We start from the raw sequence: 16802 nt of genomic DNA on the forward strand, positions 1-16802 counted from the left end.
GCTAAAAATTACCCCATTCACATTTGTATAAACTATATAACTAGAAATGCTGTTTAGGGCTCGAAAGGAGAGGGCCACCATTTGGCTTTTCACATGTCGGTGACGTCATCACAAGTCTTTCACTTTATTAAGAAAACCTACAGAGCTGGACGGCAGCAATGTGCTTACAGGACCTGCAATGATGTCGCCTTCATGTGATCAGTCACCTGTGCGGGAGCAGTCTAGGGTCACATGAACAGTGGGTGATCAGTGTGTCCAGGACTTTGCTACATGCAATCAGGACAGCAGAGCTGTGTGTGTGTGATGCCCACGTAGCAGAGCTATCTATTATCTATCAAACACCCCAGAGGCGCAATGACTGTGTCATCACAGGTCCTAAAACTGCAGCAGTTTGCTTAACCCTTTCCAATCCAATTATTTTTTCCTCCCCCATTCTCCCCAGCTCCAAATAAATTGGAGCTGGTGAGAATGGATGAGAAAAAATACAGGTGGCACCCAGCGGTCACATGATCGCCGAGCCGGGAGACAGAAGGGAGAATGCGGAAGACGCCGGACAGGTAAGCAGGCTCCCCCACGGTGCAGGCTCCCAGCTCGGCGTTCATGTGACCGCTGGGGGTCAGGTGACACCGGCGGTCACATGATCGCCGGCTGGAATCTCCGTGCATTACATAGCGCTAATTGAGCGCTATGTAATGTGTAAAGGAGAGGGCAGAAAGGGTTAAAAACACTTTCTGCCCTCTCCTTGGGGGTCCTCAATGAGGACCAGTGCAGGAGTGCATCTGCACCCGATGTGTCTGACGATCGGGTGCAGATGCACTCCTGCTCTGCAGTGTCGGGGCAGGCCCGACATTGGATTGGAAAGGGTTAAAACTCCAATCCCTTTCACTAGATCAGTAAGTGGCTCATTGCACCATCAGAAGCACTAGTACTACAATTTCCTAATACTAGTATATTTAGCCATAATTATTAGGTCGCCCCTCAACCATGTCTTGTTTATTTTTTTTAACTAAATAACATCAATTTTGATGACCTTTGGGTATTGTTGTCTGCCCATTCCATTTATTTAGTTGAGGAAGAGCAATGTTCTCGTCATGTATTCCTAGACCTCTTTTGCTGCACCCCATGATCCTGTTTGCCTTGGCAGCAGCTGCTAACACTGGTTGCTCCAATTAACCCCCTTTAGTGACCAAGCCTGTTTGCATGTTAATGACCTGGTCAAATTTTAGAAATCTGACATGTCACTTTAACATATAATAACTTTTGCATATGCAAGTAATACTGACATTGTTTTTTTGCCATATATTCTACTTCATTTAGGTGGTAAAAAAGACCGATGGAATTTGTGTATATTTATTAAAAGCACCAAAATTTGGAAAATGTTTGAAAAAATTTAACTTTTTTTTTTTTTTTCACATTTTCAATTGTAATATCTCAAATATATGCAAACATACTGTTAAATTTTTGATGACTTATATATTTCCATCTGTTTTAATTCAGGAAGCGCAGTGGAAAAACTTTAAGGTTTTTTGGTTTTTTTTAACCATTTAGGAAACGTACAAATTTAATAACATTTTGAGTAATATTTTGTTTTCCTACACCAAGTCAAGATTGCAAAGGCTCATAGGTGTCAGAATGATAGATCCCCCACAAATAAATGACCCCATTTCAAAAAAATACACATTTAATGTATTCACTGAGGGGTGTCATGAGTATTTTGACCCCACAGTTTCTGTTCAGGAGTTAATGCAATTTAGAGGAGAAAAAATAACATTTCAGATTTTTTGCAACTATATAATTTAAAAACAGTTTTGTTTTTTTTTGTTTGTTTTTTGTTTGTTTTTTCTATCGTGCACATGAAAATGAGGAGTTGCATCCCAAAATGGATACCCCTGTTTGTCCTGTATCGAGAAACATACCCATTATGGCCTTAATTTATGTCCGTAAGCACAACGGGGAGCAAATTGAAAGGAGCAGCCGGTGGCTTTCTGAACAGACATTTTACTTGAAATGGTTTTAGGCCCTATTGCGCACTTGTAAAGCCTTTGAGTGGCCCAAACTATGGAGAACCTCCACAAGTAACGCCATTTTGAAAACTAGACCCCTTAACAAATTCATCTAGTGGTGTATTGCGTATTTTGACCCCACAGTTTTTGAATGACTCTGGAATATTTTTTTGGGCAATTGTGACATTTTAAAAACAGGTTTTTTTTTGTACAGCACACACGAATAAAGACTTGCACCCCAAAATGGATACCCCTGTTTGACCTGGGTTCAGAAACCTAACCATTGTTGCCCCAATCTTCTAACTGGACACATGGCTAGACATATAATCGAGGAAATACCCACTGGATTTCGGGGCACAATTGAATAAATTCCAGGCCCAATTGCTTGTGCAGAAAAAAATTGACTCCCTGAAAATATCCCCTTTCCTTTTTGGCATTCCCTAAATCTTCAATAAAAGTAATAATGTAAACTGTGTGGTATGTCTGAAAATGGATAATTACAGAGGCCTGATTGAGATGGGCACATGGGATAATAAAACTGGGTATCCCTCCTACTCCCATGCTTGCTAGAAACCCGACACTTTTTTGGAGGGTATTTCTTGACCTCAGTGGAAGGGATGGGGTGTAAAAAGTGGGCTCCGTGAGGCCTTCATCAGCTTGCTGGGGTGCGGCAGAGCACAGGTGGTCTTCTCATCCATCCTCCCGGTGGATGGTCATGGAATAAGATGGAACAGGATTCTAGAGGTGAACAACTGGCTATGTCAATGGTGCCATCAGCAAAGATTTGGATTTATCGACCATGGACTGGTTGCTAAAGACTGGTTGCACCTTACAAAAACAGGTAAGCATATATTTGGGCGCCTTGCTTCACTCGTTAGGAGAGCTTTAAACTAGAACAATATGGGAAGGGAAGTGAAAGGCCAGGTAAAAAAAATACAGCTAATTAATACATTTGAGAACCTTGCTATTAGAAATGGAAAGAAACAACAAAGAAAAAAAATTCAGATGGAAAGTAGAGGAGCAAACTAAAATGTTTCTACACAAATGTACAGAGCATGGAAACAAACAAGGTGAATTGGAGCTCCTAACGCAAACAGAGAAATATGTCATTTGCATCACGTAAACTTTATGGAATGATACACATAATTGGAATACAAGGCGTGACGGATACAACGTATTTATAAAAAAAACAGACCTAAAAAAAAGGGGAGGAAGTGTTGCGTTGTATGTTAGGAAAACCTTCATCTACACCGAGATTCAAGCTTCAGAGCATGGTAGTTCTGTAGAAACTGTTTGGGTAAGAATACAAGGAGAGAACAGGACACCATTGTAGACATTTACTGTAGGCCGCCTGGACAAGTAAAAGATATTGAGTCAGTGATCCTGCTATCCTTGAATTTTGGATAAAAAGAGGGAGACCTGAAAAGACTCAAACCTCAAGGTTGGATTTCAGAAAGGCAGATATTTAAATGAACTCAGAAAGAGGGTAGGAAGAATCCAATGGCTGGATGTTCTTAAAGACAGAAATGTCCAAAAAGGTTGGGAAGTATTGTGAAATGAGACTCTCAAAGCACAGTCATTAACAATCCCTAAAAGAAGGAAGAATAGGAGCAATTTAAAGAGACCAGGATGGATAAACACAGAACTTGCACACATGTTAAAAAGGAAGAAAAATATGTTTATCAAATGGAAAGAGGGGGGGAATATCTAAAGAAAAATATAATGCAGTCTGCAGAAACTGTAAGGCAAGTGTCAAAAGCTAATAATGAATTGAGTCTTGCAACAGTGGCCAAAAGCAATAAAAAGGGTGGTGTGACAAAAGCAAAAGTCAAAGATGCTTACAGGATGAAAATGGTGAATTGGTTAAGAATGATGTTGAGCAGGCCGAACTTTTAAATTCCAATTTTGTATCTGTTTTCTCCCAAAGTAGATTTAACATCAACTGATCTTTCCTGTGCTATTGGGGGAATAAAAGAATGCAGGCTACCTATAAGCAGAGAGATGGTGAGGGAACACATAGCTAACTTGAATGAATTCATGTCTCAAGGTCCAGATGAATTTCATCCTAGGACATGAAAGAAAGCAGTGGAGGTAATTGTTGAATCACTTGCCACAATCTTTGAAAATTCCTGGAGAACAGGAGAAGTCTCAGAAGATTGGAAAAGGGCAAATGTTGTCCCTATCTTCAAAAAAGAGCAGACTGTGGATCCAGGAAGCTAGAGGCCTATGAGCCTGACTTATATACCGAGAAAGATCTTTGAACAAATTATTAAACAGCATGTATGCAAGTACTTGTATAAAAATGGAGTAATTAACCACAGCCAGCATGGGTATGTAATGACATGCCAGACGAATCTAATTTCCTCCTATGACAGTATCACTGACTGGGTTGATCAGGGAAATGCGGTGGATATAGTAATATCTTGGCTTTAGTAAAGCATTTGACAAAGTATTTCATACCATACTTATTGAAAAAATGACCAAATATGGGGTTGACAAGGCAACTGTTAGGTGGATTCACAACTGGCTGAGTGATCGTACTCAGAGTAGTCATAAATGGCTACACATCCAAGTGGAAGAATGTTTCAAGTGGGGTACTACAAGGCTCTGTTCTCGGCCCAGTGGTGTTCAACATTTTTATAAATGATCTGGAGAAGGAAATTGATGGGAAAGTGATCAAATTTGCAGACGACACAAAGCTAGGAGGGATAGCTAACACTAGGGAAGAGAGGAAGAGTATTCAAAAAGATCTAGAAAAGCATGAACAGTGGGTGGCGACTAACAGAATGGTATTTAACAAGGAGAAATGCAAAGTCCTACATCTGGGCAAGAAAAATGAAAAAAGCACATACAGTATGGGAGGAATTGGGCTAAGCAGCAGCACATGCGAAAAAGACTTGGGTATACTAATAGATCATAGACTGAACATGAGTCAACAATGTGATGCAGCAGCCAAAAAGGCAAACACAATTCTGGGATGTATTAAGAAAAGCATATAGTCTATATCACGAGGTCATTATCCCCCTCTACTCTTCCTTAGTTAGACCTCATCTGGAATACTGTGTCCAGTTCTGGGCAGCCCACTTTAAAAAAAGACTTAGACTACCTAACTGGAGCAAGTTCAGCAAAGAGTTACCAAGATGGTGAGCAGTCTGCTTATCATGTCCTATGAGGAACGGTTAAAGGATCTGGGAACATTTTAGCTTGCAAAAAAGGCTGAGAGGAGACTTAATATTTGTCTGCAAATATCTGAAGGGCTGTCACAGTACAGAGGGATCAGCCCTATTCTCATTTGCACAAGGAAAGACTAGAATGGGATGAAACTGAAAGGGAGAAGACACAAATTAGATATTGATCACCCTGCCAGAAAGTTTTTTCTAATGAGTGGAACAGGTTACCACAGGAGGTGGGGAGTTCTCCTTCAAAGATGAATGGGATGAATTGGTGAATCCTGCATTGAGCAGGAGTTTGGACCAGATGACCCCGGAGGCCCCTTCAAAGTCTACCATTCTATGATTCTATGCTGTAGTTCTGTTTTCTGGGCATGGATTACGTAATTCTGACCCGATAATGTGAGCGGAATTGTGTAATCCAATGCATTTGATTGATTTGCGCATTACCGTGGATCAAACGCATGTGGAATCCACAATTCCTATCGGCCATGTGAGACTGTCCTAATGTAGATTGCAACCTTTTTATCATGTGACTGGGGACCACTCAACAAGGCCACCGGTCACTGTTCCAGGCTCTCAGCTACCTTTGGTAGCCCGGGAGCAAAGAAACTTTACATTTCCTGGGGCCTCCCTGGCTCCTGTGAATGTTTCCGGCATTTTACGGACTGGCGCATGCTCAGAAGCTGGGGAAGGTCCGTGGAGGAGGATCGCGATTGGATTCAAATGTGGAGGCCTTGAGTAAGTAATTTCATCTCCCCTTAGAGATTGGGTCAAGGTCAAACTTTAACTTATTTTTACTTTTACATGATCTCCGTTATCCATTGGATAATGGCGATCACGTTACCTGAAATCTCCAGGCTCTCGGCTAAGTTTGTTAGCGAGGAGCAGGGAGATTTTAAATTACCCCGGCAATCCGTGGCTTTTGCGCATGTGTCCACCATTTTGGCGACTGCGTGCAGAAGTCTGTGGATAAACCCAGGGGCCTTGGATATGTAATTTCATTTACCCTCACTGATATGATCCGTGAGGGGAGATGAAACTTTTTAAACTTTTTTTTTTTTTTTTTTTTTTTAACCTTAACCTTACATGATCGCCATTATCCATTGGATAACAGTGATCATGTGACCAGGAACCGTCCCCGGTGACATCTCCCTGCTCTCGGCTACACATGCGCCTGACTTTTTACCTCTGGTGTGCATGCGCATAAGGCTGCGTCAGGTCCTGGAAGGACCAGAACGCCACAGGACATCGCAGAGGATGGAGGTGAGTAGTTTCAGCTCCCCTCATGGATCCGATCCATGAAGGGAGCTAAAACTTTAACTTTTTAAACTTTTTATATACTTTAATGCGATCGCCGTTATCGGTTGTCGCTCGATGCGGCCTCTCATGACAGCTCCAGGCTCTTGGCTACCTCCGACAGAGGAGAGCTGTCACATCGCGGCTTTAATCCCTAGGGCCGTAAAAACATGCTGGCCCTGGGGATTAAAGCCCACCAAGCCAGGGCGTAAAAACACTATGGGGCAGTCACTATGGGGTTAAAAACGTGTATAATTGTATGTGTGGACAACCGTTTTATTAATTTATAGAAGAACCATAAAACTATATTTTCTGCTCCTTGTGTGTTAGCACAAAATAAGCTTTTGTTCACATTTTTCCATCCCATTTGATGTTCCACATTAGGCGTTTTTATTGCGTTGTGTTTCTATGAACTCGGTAAAATCATGCTACGCAGTAAGTTCCTAAACCTCCTATAATGGTGGTCAGAATTTGTATATATCTTTATAAGGGAATTGTAGCCCATAAATGTGCGTTTACACCGCGTACCACGCAGTGTGAGCCCTATATTTTTCTATGGGCAGCGTATGCAATACTGTCCATACCCAATACATTGTATATGAGTGGCAATACATAGGCAACGCCGATACAAAGCAGAGCCGGGAATTTAAAAAGTCACACTGTGCATGAGAAAAGGTCACTCTCAAAATGCTGCCTCTAAAACGCAGTGGTTTACCGCAATTTTAAGTGGCGTTTTCGACTGCATGTTACAGCGTTTGACAGTGTTTAACACCCCCATGATTGTGATGCGTTGCATTAAAAAGCGCAAAAATATAGCAGACAGCCTTAAAAAATCATGGCGTTAAAGCGCTTGTCTGCAAAGCCCCATTGAAATCGAGAATTGCGCGTGCAAAATACGTATGCAAGAAATACCGTAGCATGTTCTATCTTGGCACACATACACCACGAGATACTATATGGTAATTTGCGGCGCGCAACGAATTGCGTCCGCCAGAGCCCAGCCTAAGGTTGTGTTCACACTCCTTTTGGAGGCTCCATTGATAGTTCTGGCACCAAGTAACAGAACTTGAGAGACCCTGTTGTAAGTCAGGGGGCTTCCTCAGACACTGGTAGTCTGTCAGATCTGGCAAGGCATACAAGGCTTTATGTCACTACCTTGGCCCAGAGCAGTGTGCACATAACTAGTTGAGCCAGGACACTAACAAACTCAAGATTATAAATGTTTTGAATAACCTCATTGAGTTTATTTCCCTTAATTAGCTAATTCTTCCTATTTTTTTTTTTACACAGGAGATGATTCTCCTGAAAGCCAGGATGTGACCGCTGTACTCTACCCGCTATTTGTTTACCTTCATCTTGACATGGTTCAGAATTGCCTAAAGAGTATGGTAGATGGCTTCTACAGTCGTTTCCATGGGATGTTCCTTCAGAATGCAGCACAGAGGGACATTATTGAACAGCTTCAAACAACAATGACCATGCAAGATATCCACTCGAACTTCAAGCTGCAAGCTTTCCTAGATAATAAGTATGTTGTCCATCTTCAGGAGGACAGCTACAACTATCTCCTTCGCTACCTGCAGAGTGATAACAATCTTGCCCTGCTCAAGGCTCTGACATTACACATCCGCTTAGATGTCCAGCCAAAGAGGAGGACGGTCTACCAACTCTATGCAACCAATAGTTTCTGTACGAGAGGAGGGAACGGTAGCCTAGAGCCTCAGGAGGTGCCCGACCCAATCCTCCGAAACGAGGCCGCCCTCGAGCAGCTGCAGGACTGTATTAAGAGGGTAAAGGATGGTCCGCCTTCCCTTACAACTGTTTGCTTTTATGCATTTTACAACACTGAAAACTCATTGAACACTGCTGATATTTCCCCTAACGGCCGACTCCTTGTTGCTGGGTTTGATAACTCTTCTATAAAATTGTGGAGCCTGCGGACAAAAAAACTTAGAACAGAATTGAGAAGAGTGGATGTTTCCCGCCTACGACTAGCCAGCGATGTTCTAGAGGAGGTGCGTTTTCATGTTTGACTTTGCATCTGCTCTTTAAATGGAAAACCTCAATGTTAAAGGGGTTGTCCCACGCCGAAACGGTTTTTTTTTTTTTCTTAACCCCCCCCCCCCCCCCCCGTTCGGCGCGAGACAACCCCGATGCAGGGGTTAAAAAAACAACCCGCACAGCGCTTACCTGAATCCCGGCGGTCCGGCGTCTTCATACTTACCTGCTGAAGATGGCCGCCGGGATCCTCTGTCTCCGTGGACCGCAGGGCTTCTGTGCGGTCCATTGCCGATTCCAGCCTCCTGATTGGCTGGAATCGGCACGTGACAGGGCGGAGCTACACGGAGCCGGCATTCTACACGAGCGGCCCCATAGAAGACTGCAGAAGACCCGGACTGCGCAAGCGCGGCTAATTTGGCCATCGGAGGGCGAAAATTAGTCGGCTCCATGGGAACGAGGACGCCAGCAACGGAGCAGGTAAGTATAAAACTTTTTATAACTTCTGTATGGCTCATAATTAATGCACAATGTACATTACAAAGTGCATTATTATGGCCATACAGAAGTGTATAGACCCACTTGCTGCCGCGGGACAACCCCTTTAACCCCTTCCCGCTCCTGGACGTACCTGGTAGCCTGGTACTTCCCGCAACATGACGTACCTGGTACGTCCTGGAGATAGCGCGGGATCACATAAGATCCCGCGCTATCCCGCAGCGGGAGCCGGCTGTCAGTCACAGCCGGCGTCTCGCTCCAACAGCGGGGGGACATCGGAGATGCGCCCGCCGCTGTTAACCCCTTCCTTGCCGCGATCTAAGTAGATCGCGGCAGGGAAAGAGTTCACAGAGGGATCGCGATCCCTGTGTGTCTCCGGCCGAAACTCGCGATGTTATCGCGAGAGCCCGGCCTGTCACCATGGCAACAGGACGCCAGACACCGGCGTCCTGTATTGCCTGTGCCTATAATCGCTGTACAAGCGATAAGGCATGGCAGAGCAGTAGCTTTGCCATGCCTTATGACAGCGATCATAGGCACAGTGATGTAAGTCCCTCAGAGGGACTCAAATAGTATAAAAAAAAGAAAAGTGTAAAAAAAAGAAAAATGTAAAAAAAAAATGTAAAAAACCCCTTTTATGCTTTTTCTAATATTAGCATAAAAAAAGGGAAAAAAAACTAAAACCCCACATATTGGGTATTGACGCGTCCGTAACGACGTGTACAAAAAGTTGAACACGCTTTTTATTTTGTACGACAAAAAGCGTAAAAAAAAACGCTAAAAAACAGAGGCAAAATGCTAATTTTTAGCATTTTGCCTCATAAAAAATGCAATAAAAGTGATCAAAAAAGCCATACATTTCCCAAAATGGTGCCAATAAAAACTACAGCTCGTCTCGCAAAAAATAAGCCCTTAAAGAGCTCCGTACATAGAAAAATAAAAAAGTTACATGACTTTGAATGCAGCTATAGAGAAAAAAAAAAGATTTCCAAAAAAAGGGGGTTTTATTGCAAAAAAGTGTAAAAACCTAAAAAAAATATAACAATTTTGGTATCGTTGTAACCGTACCGACCCACAGAAAAAATTTTGTGTGTCATTTATGCTGCATGATTAACGCTGTAAAAAAAAAAAAAAAAAAAAATCTATGGCAGAATTGATGCGTTTTCTCTCCCTGTTATCATTAAAAAAAAAAAAAAAAAATTTTACGATATTGTCTATGTACCCAAAAGTGGCACCGATAAAAACTACAGATCGCCACGCAAAAAACAAGCCCTTATACGGCCGCGTCCACGGAAAAATAAAAAGGTTATGGCTTTTGAAAAATGGAGATGGAAAAATACCAAAAAATCGCTTGGTCCTCAACGCCAAAATAGGCCGTGTCATTAAGGGGTTAAGGCTGCTTTACGCAGTATTTGTAGTGCCAGGAACCATATGCATATGGCCTCATTCACCTATTGAAGGCCAAAACCGTTGCTTTGGCCTCCCATCAACTATGTTTCTAAAGTAGACTACTTTATTTTTTTTTTGCCAGCATGGAATATCACAGAAGTCTGTACTATTTCATACAGAGGCAGTCATTAACCCTTTAGTGACAAAGCCAGTTTGCGCCTTAATGACCAGTTAAATTTTCCATCATTAAGGAGGGCTTGTTTTTTACATCTTTTTTAATGGCGTCATTTATGGGTACAAATAATGTATAACTTTAATTTATTTTATGTAAATTGGGGGTGAAAATTTATGTGCTAACATTCTCTGAGTAAGCGATTCCAGTGACACGAAGTTTTATAACCTTTTTTTTATGTTTTGCTATTTTTGTGCACAAACCTTTAAACCAAAAAAAATTAGCTTTTCTGTCGCCGCATTCCAAGAGCCACAACATTTTTATTTTTCCATAAGTCAAAGGTCTCTTCGGTGCCTTTGACTCCTGCCGTCAAACGATGTATGGGCGGTAGTAAGGGGTTAACAAAACTACATTGTATACACTTAAATACTTAATTGACAGTAACGGCAAAACGACGTGTAAGGCCTTTTTTACACTGCCAAGAAAATCGTGTGAGCTGTGTGTTGAGTGATGCACGAGTATAAACCCAATTCGTTTGAATGAGGTCCTACACATGAGCAAATTTTTTTTTTTTTCCATCAGAAGAAAATCTCAGCGTGTCCTTAACTTTGGGCGTTCCCTTGGGAATGCATCGCATCCCCATTGTTTTTCATGGGGCCGGCCAATGCGATGTTTACCCTTTAAAAACCATGTGATACAATCCACGAGGATCGCTACTACCCTGAAGTGATGTGAGGTGGTTTTAACACAAAAAAAGCCTCGCATTCGCAGGGACATTGAATGTTTGGCGAACGAGATTCACGGCCTGATATCCCACTCTTCCGTGTGAAATTAGCCTAAGAGTGGCAGTAATGGGTTCCCAGTCACTAAAACTTTAGGAACAGTTCTAACACCTACAAGAGCCACAAAGTGAAAAATAGTTAGGTTTTTTGCTTTTGTCGAATGTCAATGGAAGTGTTCACCCAGTCCTTGTGGTCATACCGATGTGGTCCCTGCGGTGCCTTGCGCACTCAGGTTTTGGGCGTTGGTTGTCATGATAATCTGAATTAGGAATTTTGTGTCGAATTGTTAATGAAACACACGGGGAAGAACCCTCATGTACTGCCTGCTGGAGATATCTGTGGATCTCTGTGTAATAGCGGGACTTGGATGTCTTTCCAGAGTATCTCTTCATGAAGAGCAAAAAAATCACTTTATGATGTTCTGTGACTTTACATTAACTGGGTTTGTATTCAGGACTCCAATATATTAATGACCCATCTTCAGAATACGTGATCAGTATCAGTTTGGTGAGGATCCCACCACTTGGGACCCTGCCAGTCATCTTTTGGAAGAGCGCTGCAGCCTTTTCAGATCAGTAATGTCACAATCATTTGTCACGTAGCCTGACAGCAGCTCCATCCCAATCAAGTGAATATTGTGGAGCTGCAATATCCAGCACTGTGGCTACAGAACGTACATTGCCAGGCTCGGTATGCAGTGACCCTACCACAAGAGCGGTGCCCTCTTCCAACAGCAGAACAGCGAGAGTACGGAGTGGTGGCCTCACCAGCAGATACTGATGACCTAGGATGGGGTATCAATATTGGAGTTTCAGAAAACCCCTTTAACGATTGAACTGTACATTTGTGTAGTTGGGAGCAGTGATTCTACATGGCAGTGGCATCTTTCTCTTTACTTGCAGGCAATTGCAGAAATGTGTACAGAAGCAACCTACTCAAAAAAACTATAATCTGTCCAGAACACCCCCCCCCCCCCCAAATGTTTATTTCTTTTTTTTTTTGTCCTTCCTTTTGCCATGTGGAGCAATCCACAGCAAAATCTGTAAACCTCAATAACTTTCACTGGAAATACAGAACAATTCGCCCATGATTGTATGGTTAGGGCTTATTCAAACGGCCGTGTACCCAAAACTGCGTGCCACAGCGCAACGTGTTTCCACACGGACTAGGTTTAATGTAGTAGATTTACATGCAAGTCTGTGCATAGATTAAAAGGCTAGTCTAATTAGGTCCAAATGTGGTGTTTTCTATTTCACTTGCGTATTTGCTCACCTTCTGTAGACTTCTATGGGGGCATTTTCTCTCCCCCCCCCCCCCCCAAGTGCGCGAATACCCACGCAAACATGGTTGTGTGAAGAAGCCCTTGAGCTACACGCTGACTATTCGTTGCGCGTGGAAAATCTACAGCATAAAACGTGTTTGGTAGAATGGCACAAATGCTTTCTCGTTACTGGCAACAACTAAACATGCAGCATTCGTGCATGGACACGAAGGGATCTGGACCAACTGCACAAGAGCCCTTTCCCTTAGTAGCTGCTACTTTATGTACAGAGAAGGAACAATGACAAATTCACTCAAAGTGTTAATTGCATCTGTAAGTGGGGTCTCGCACAAACTGATTGTGATTGCGGTATCCACGAACGCAGTCTGTGCAGAGGATCCACGGTAAAACGCAGGTGGAGAAAGGCATGAACTTTCAATTTTTCTCCTTCACACTTTGCCTATTCTGCGAGCAAAAGAAAAATCGCAGCATGCTCTATTTTGGCGCGGACAGCCTCCATTGAGTCAGCCTCCATTGAGTCAATAAAGGCTGTCCGACCCACAGCCCATACTCAATTAACATTATGCATGGGCTGTGGGTACCCGCGCCATCGCTTAGCGGCGGCGCAGGGAATATAAACAATTGGGGTGGGGGGACCCGTACTGTGCATAACCGCTGGCGAGCCACCGCGGTCGTCTGCAGTACAGTTCCAGCAGGTATGCAGGGTGACCTGTTAGGCTCCCAGATGGATTCTGCTGCGGATTCCACCCATTTGTGTGAGCCCAGCCTAAGATTTGTCGTACATGTCCAGTTGAGGATAAAATGGCGTACGGGGCAGCAGACATGATATTCTTTTATTGGATCTGCACATTATATTGAGGAAACTTGTCTACTTTTTTCTGTTTTTAACAGGATGAATTTGATGATCTAAAGGGAACGGAAATGAAAATCCTAAGAGGCCACAGCGGACCAGTTTATAGCACACGGTTCCTGCCGAACGACGCCGGCCTTCTGTCTTGCTCTGAAGACTCTTCCATCCGCTACTGGGATCTGAACAGTTTTACTAACACAGTCCTTTATGATGGCCACGCATACCCAATATGGGATATAGATGTTAGTACTTGTAGTTTGTTTTTTGCCAGTGCCTCTCACGATCGCACCGCCAGACTTTGGTCATTTGACCGAACATTTCCTCTCCGGATATATTCTGGACATTTAGCAGATGTGGACTGTGTAAAGTTCCATCCCAATTCCAATTATCTTGCCACGGGGTCTACAGATAAGACTGTTCGTTTGTGGAGTAGTCAGCAAGGAAACTCTGTGAGACTTTTTACCGGTCACCGAGGGCCCGTACTTGCTCTTGCGTTTTCCCCTAATGGAAGGTATCTGGCTTCGGCTGGGGAGGACCATCGACTTAAATTATGGGATCTGACATCTGGTACGCTTTATAAGGAACTGAGAGGACATACCGACAATGTCAATAGTCTTGCTTTTAGCCCAGATAGTACTTTAATCGCCTCAGCATCAATGGACAACTCTGTTCGTTTATGGGACATCAGAAATGCCTATTGCAATGCCCTTTCTGAGAGCTCCTCCAGTGAATTAGTTGGTGTATACACGGGGCAGACAAATAATGTGCTGAGTGTACAGTTTATGGCTTGTAACCTGCTAATGGTCATTGGGACTGCACAGGGCCATCAGGAACATTAGTCTTTTGAGTTGCAAAATGTTTATGAAAGTGTGTGTTGAAAGACCCATAAATTTTTCAGAGCTTTGAAAGATGAAATCATATTTGCTTAGTTTTTTCTTTTTTATTTGCCTGCACGGTCTTACGCAGATAAAATCTGTACATTGAAATGGTGATCCAGAAGTCTACAGCCCCCTGGAGGAATTGGATTGTAATTTGGCATAAAAAAACAACACAAAATGCACATGCCTTACACGCAGATAATGACCTTTGCATTGCAAAGAGCGGAATCCACAACAAACTAACATGTAAGACATAAACTTGCAGCAGATTTATTGTAACGTATATTTTATGCTGTGTGTGAATCCACCCATAAGAGTCCAGACGGCGCGGATTTGCCGCAGCATTTACAGTAATTCCAAAGGTTGTGGACAAGATAATCTGCTCAAAACCCTTGCGGAATTTCTCTTTCCGGTGCACAATTCATCTCTTCTCAATAAGGCTGCCTTCACACGTCCGAGAAACTCACATGAGATTTATGCATTGCAAGATGCACAAATCTAGCAAGCCTATAAACCCCGTTCTTTTGAATTAAGTCCTATTCAAAAATCGCTGCATGTCCTATCTTTTCTCAATCCTCGGAACGTATTGCCCGTTGTCTTCAATGGGATCATTAGGCTCTCACATGCTGTGCGGTATGAGGCTCCCTTAAGTGGGAAACCCTATCATCTATCGCGCTTGAAACTTGCGCAAATGGATCCGTGCATAGATTCAAAGGCTAGCCTAATTAGGTTAATTTCACAGATCTGATGCAGGCCTTGTTGCCTGAAAATTTCACCTTACATCCGCAGGTAAATCACAATTTCTCGGCCCGATTATCGCACTTGTCTGTGTGTAGCTAGCCAGAGTGGTGAATTTCGCACAGGAATACTGTAAGGAGAATTTATGTGTTTATCTACATAATAAAATACGCCTCCAAATCTGCAGGTCTGGAGGCTGGCTTCCTGCTGCAAATTAGCCCCGTGTGGACCCAACCATGCAGTTCAGAAACTTTCTATGCCACTAAAGTAGTTACTGGCGACAATGAGCGGAAGGGGGAAAAGCTGTAGGCGCCTTTCTTTAGTGTGTACTATGAAAGAGGGGGAGTACACAGATCCATATTCTGCACTGTTACATGGCGACAACTTAAAATTTCTAAAAATTATGAAGGTGGGGGGACTGAAATGTCAGAAATTTGTGTGCTATCTGCATAGCTTAGTCTTTCAACCTAAAAGTCAGATTTCATTACTGATTTTACCCCTTACCCAATGACTGAATTATATGGCCAAAATTCCAGAAAACGAAGCATGCGGCGGATCCGTTGCTCTTCTGTACATGGAATTTTGTAAATAAGCAAAACACTTGAAATGAAATTTACTCTGAACTTAAACCCAACAACCCACAACAAATACTGTAGAGGTCCATTTACATGGGCCGACTGTGGGATCATTGGCACCAGACAGCCATCCCAGCGACTATTGCTCCTGTGCTTTCACACAGGGGTGATGGTGGTTCTGTGAATAGAGATGGAGCTGGCGGAGGTTGAGTGACTCCAGTTTACACGGCCCAACAAAGTTGTTTTATTTTGAGCTACACTAAAAACCAAGCAACTGACAAACGGGCCAGTTGTTACTCAATAACTTGCCACTTATACACTGTATGGTTTACGCTCAAAGTCGCTGTTTTCCAGTTATAGTTAGGGTGATAATTGCACCATGTAAAGATATACCTTTTTAAGAAATGACTTTTTTTTTTTTTTGGTCCCTCCTAGCTGTTCATCCGCAGTTGCAGTTGCCATATGGGCTTGCTTTCGGTCACAAGGGACCCACTTGAATGGACTTCTATTGAATTGAATGTTGCTATGAAATGGCAATTCGGCTTTGAATACATTTTTAATCAAGTTGTATTAAAAAAGGAACTCTCTAGTTTTCGTTTCTGACTTATTACTGGTAATTAAAACACATTTGAATGGGTGGTCCGTTTTTCTTTTCAGTGCCCAAATTTCATATTAATGTCTCAATGGTGAACTTGTTACATGATAGGATTGTTATGTACATTAAGCAAAAACTGTATAACAGATTTAGTGTTTTCAGATTTATAAAAAGATGTAAGTGACCTAATTGCTGAAAGCACATGTAAAATTAAAGCTAACTTTCAATTTTTTTTTTTTTTACTTTTTTGTAGTATTGCACAATTCTAAAGCTAACATAAACCTTTACCTGAATATGAAACTGATGTTTGTGAAGGTTCTTTCGCATTACTTATCTGCAGAAAGCTGCATAGGGACATAAATCTAGATAGAACGAGGACTCCTGCAATCAGTTTTTAATGTGTGAGATGGAAAACTCTATGGTCTGGATTTCACTAGCTTTCCGTCTTTGTCTTTTTACCTAGACAGAAAAGTGCTCCCCTTATCCCATACAATGCAATCTTGGGGTGCCAAGTGTTGGTCATAGCAGCTGGATTAGTGAAAGACTCCAGGTCTACTATCGTAGTACCTGTGT

At 42.6% G+C, this 16802-nt stretch overlaps 1 protein-coding gene across 6 annotated transcripts in view; it reads left to right on the forward strand.

The window, feature by feature from the left end:
* The window catches only part of TAF5L (TATA-box binding protein associated factor 5 like), a 52357-nt gene extending 35828 nt beyond the window's left edge, over positions 1-16529 (forward strand). For 5 of the 6 annotated variants that reach the window (XM_066596036.1, XM_066596031.1, XM_066596032.1 and 2 more), the window contains 2 exons: positions 7763-8487; positions 13485-16529. In XM_066596036.1, coding sequence (XP_066452133.1) covers positions 7763-8487; positions 13485-14282 — 1523 coding nt within the window. In that variant the 3' untranslated portion in view covers positions 14283-16529. The remainder of the gene's footprint in view (positions 1-7762; positions 8488-13484) is intronic. The other variant, XR_010791194.1, reaches the window with a different exon arrangement.
* Positions 16530-16802: the final 273 nt, after the last annotated feature.

This window comes from Eleutherodactylus coqui, chromosome 3 (assembly GCF_035609145.1).
Source record: "Eleutherodactylus coqui strain aEleCoq1 chromosome 3, aEleCoq1.hap1, whole genome shotgun sequence".
NCBI lineage: Eukaryota > Metazoa > Chordata > Amphibia > Anura > Eleutherodactylidae > Eleutherodactylus > Eleutherodactylus coqui.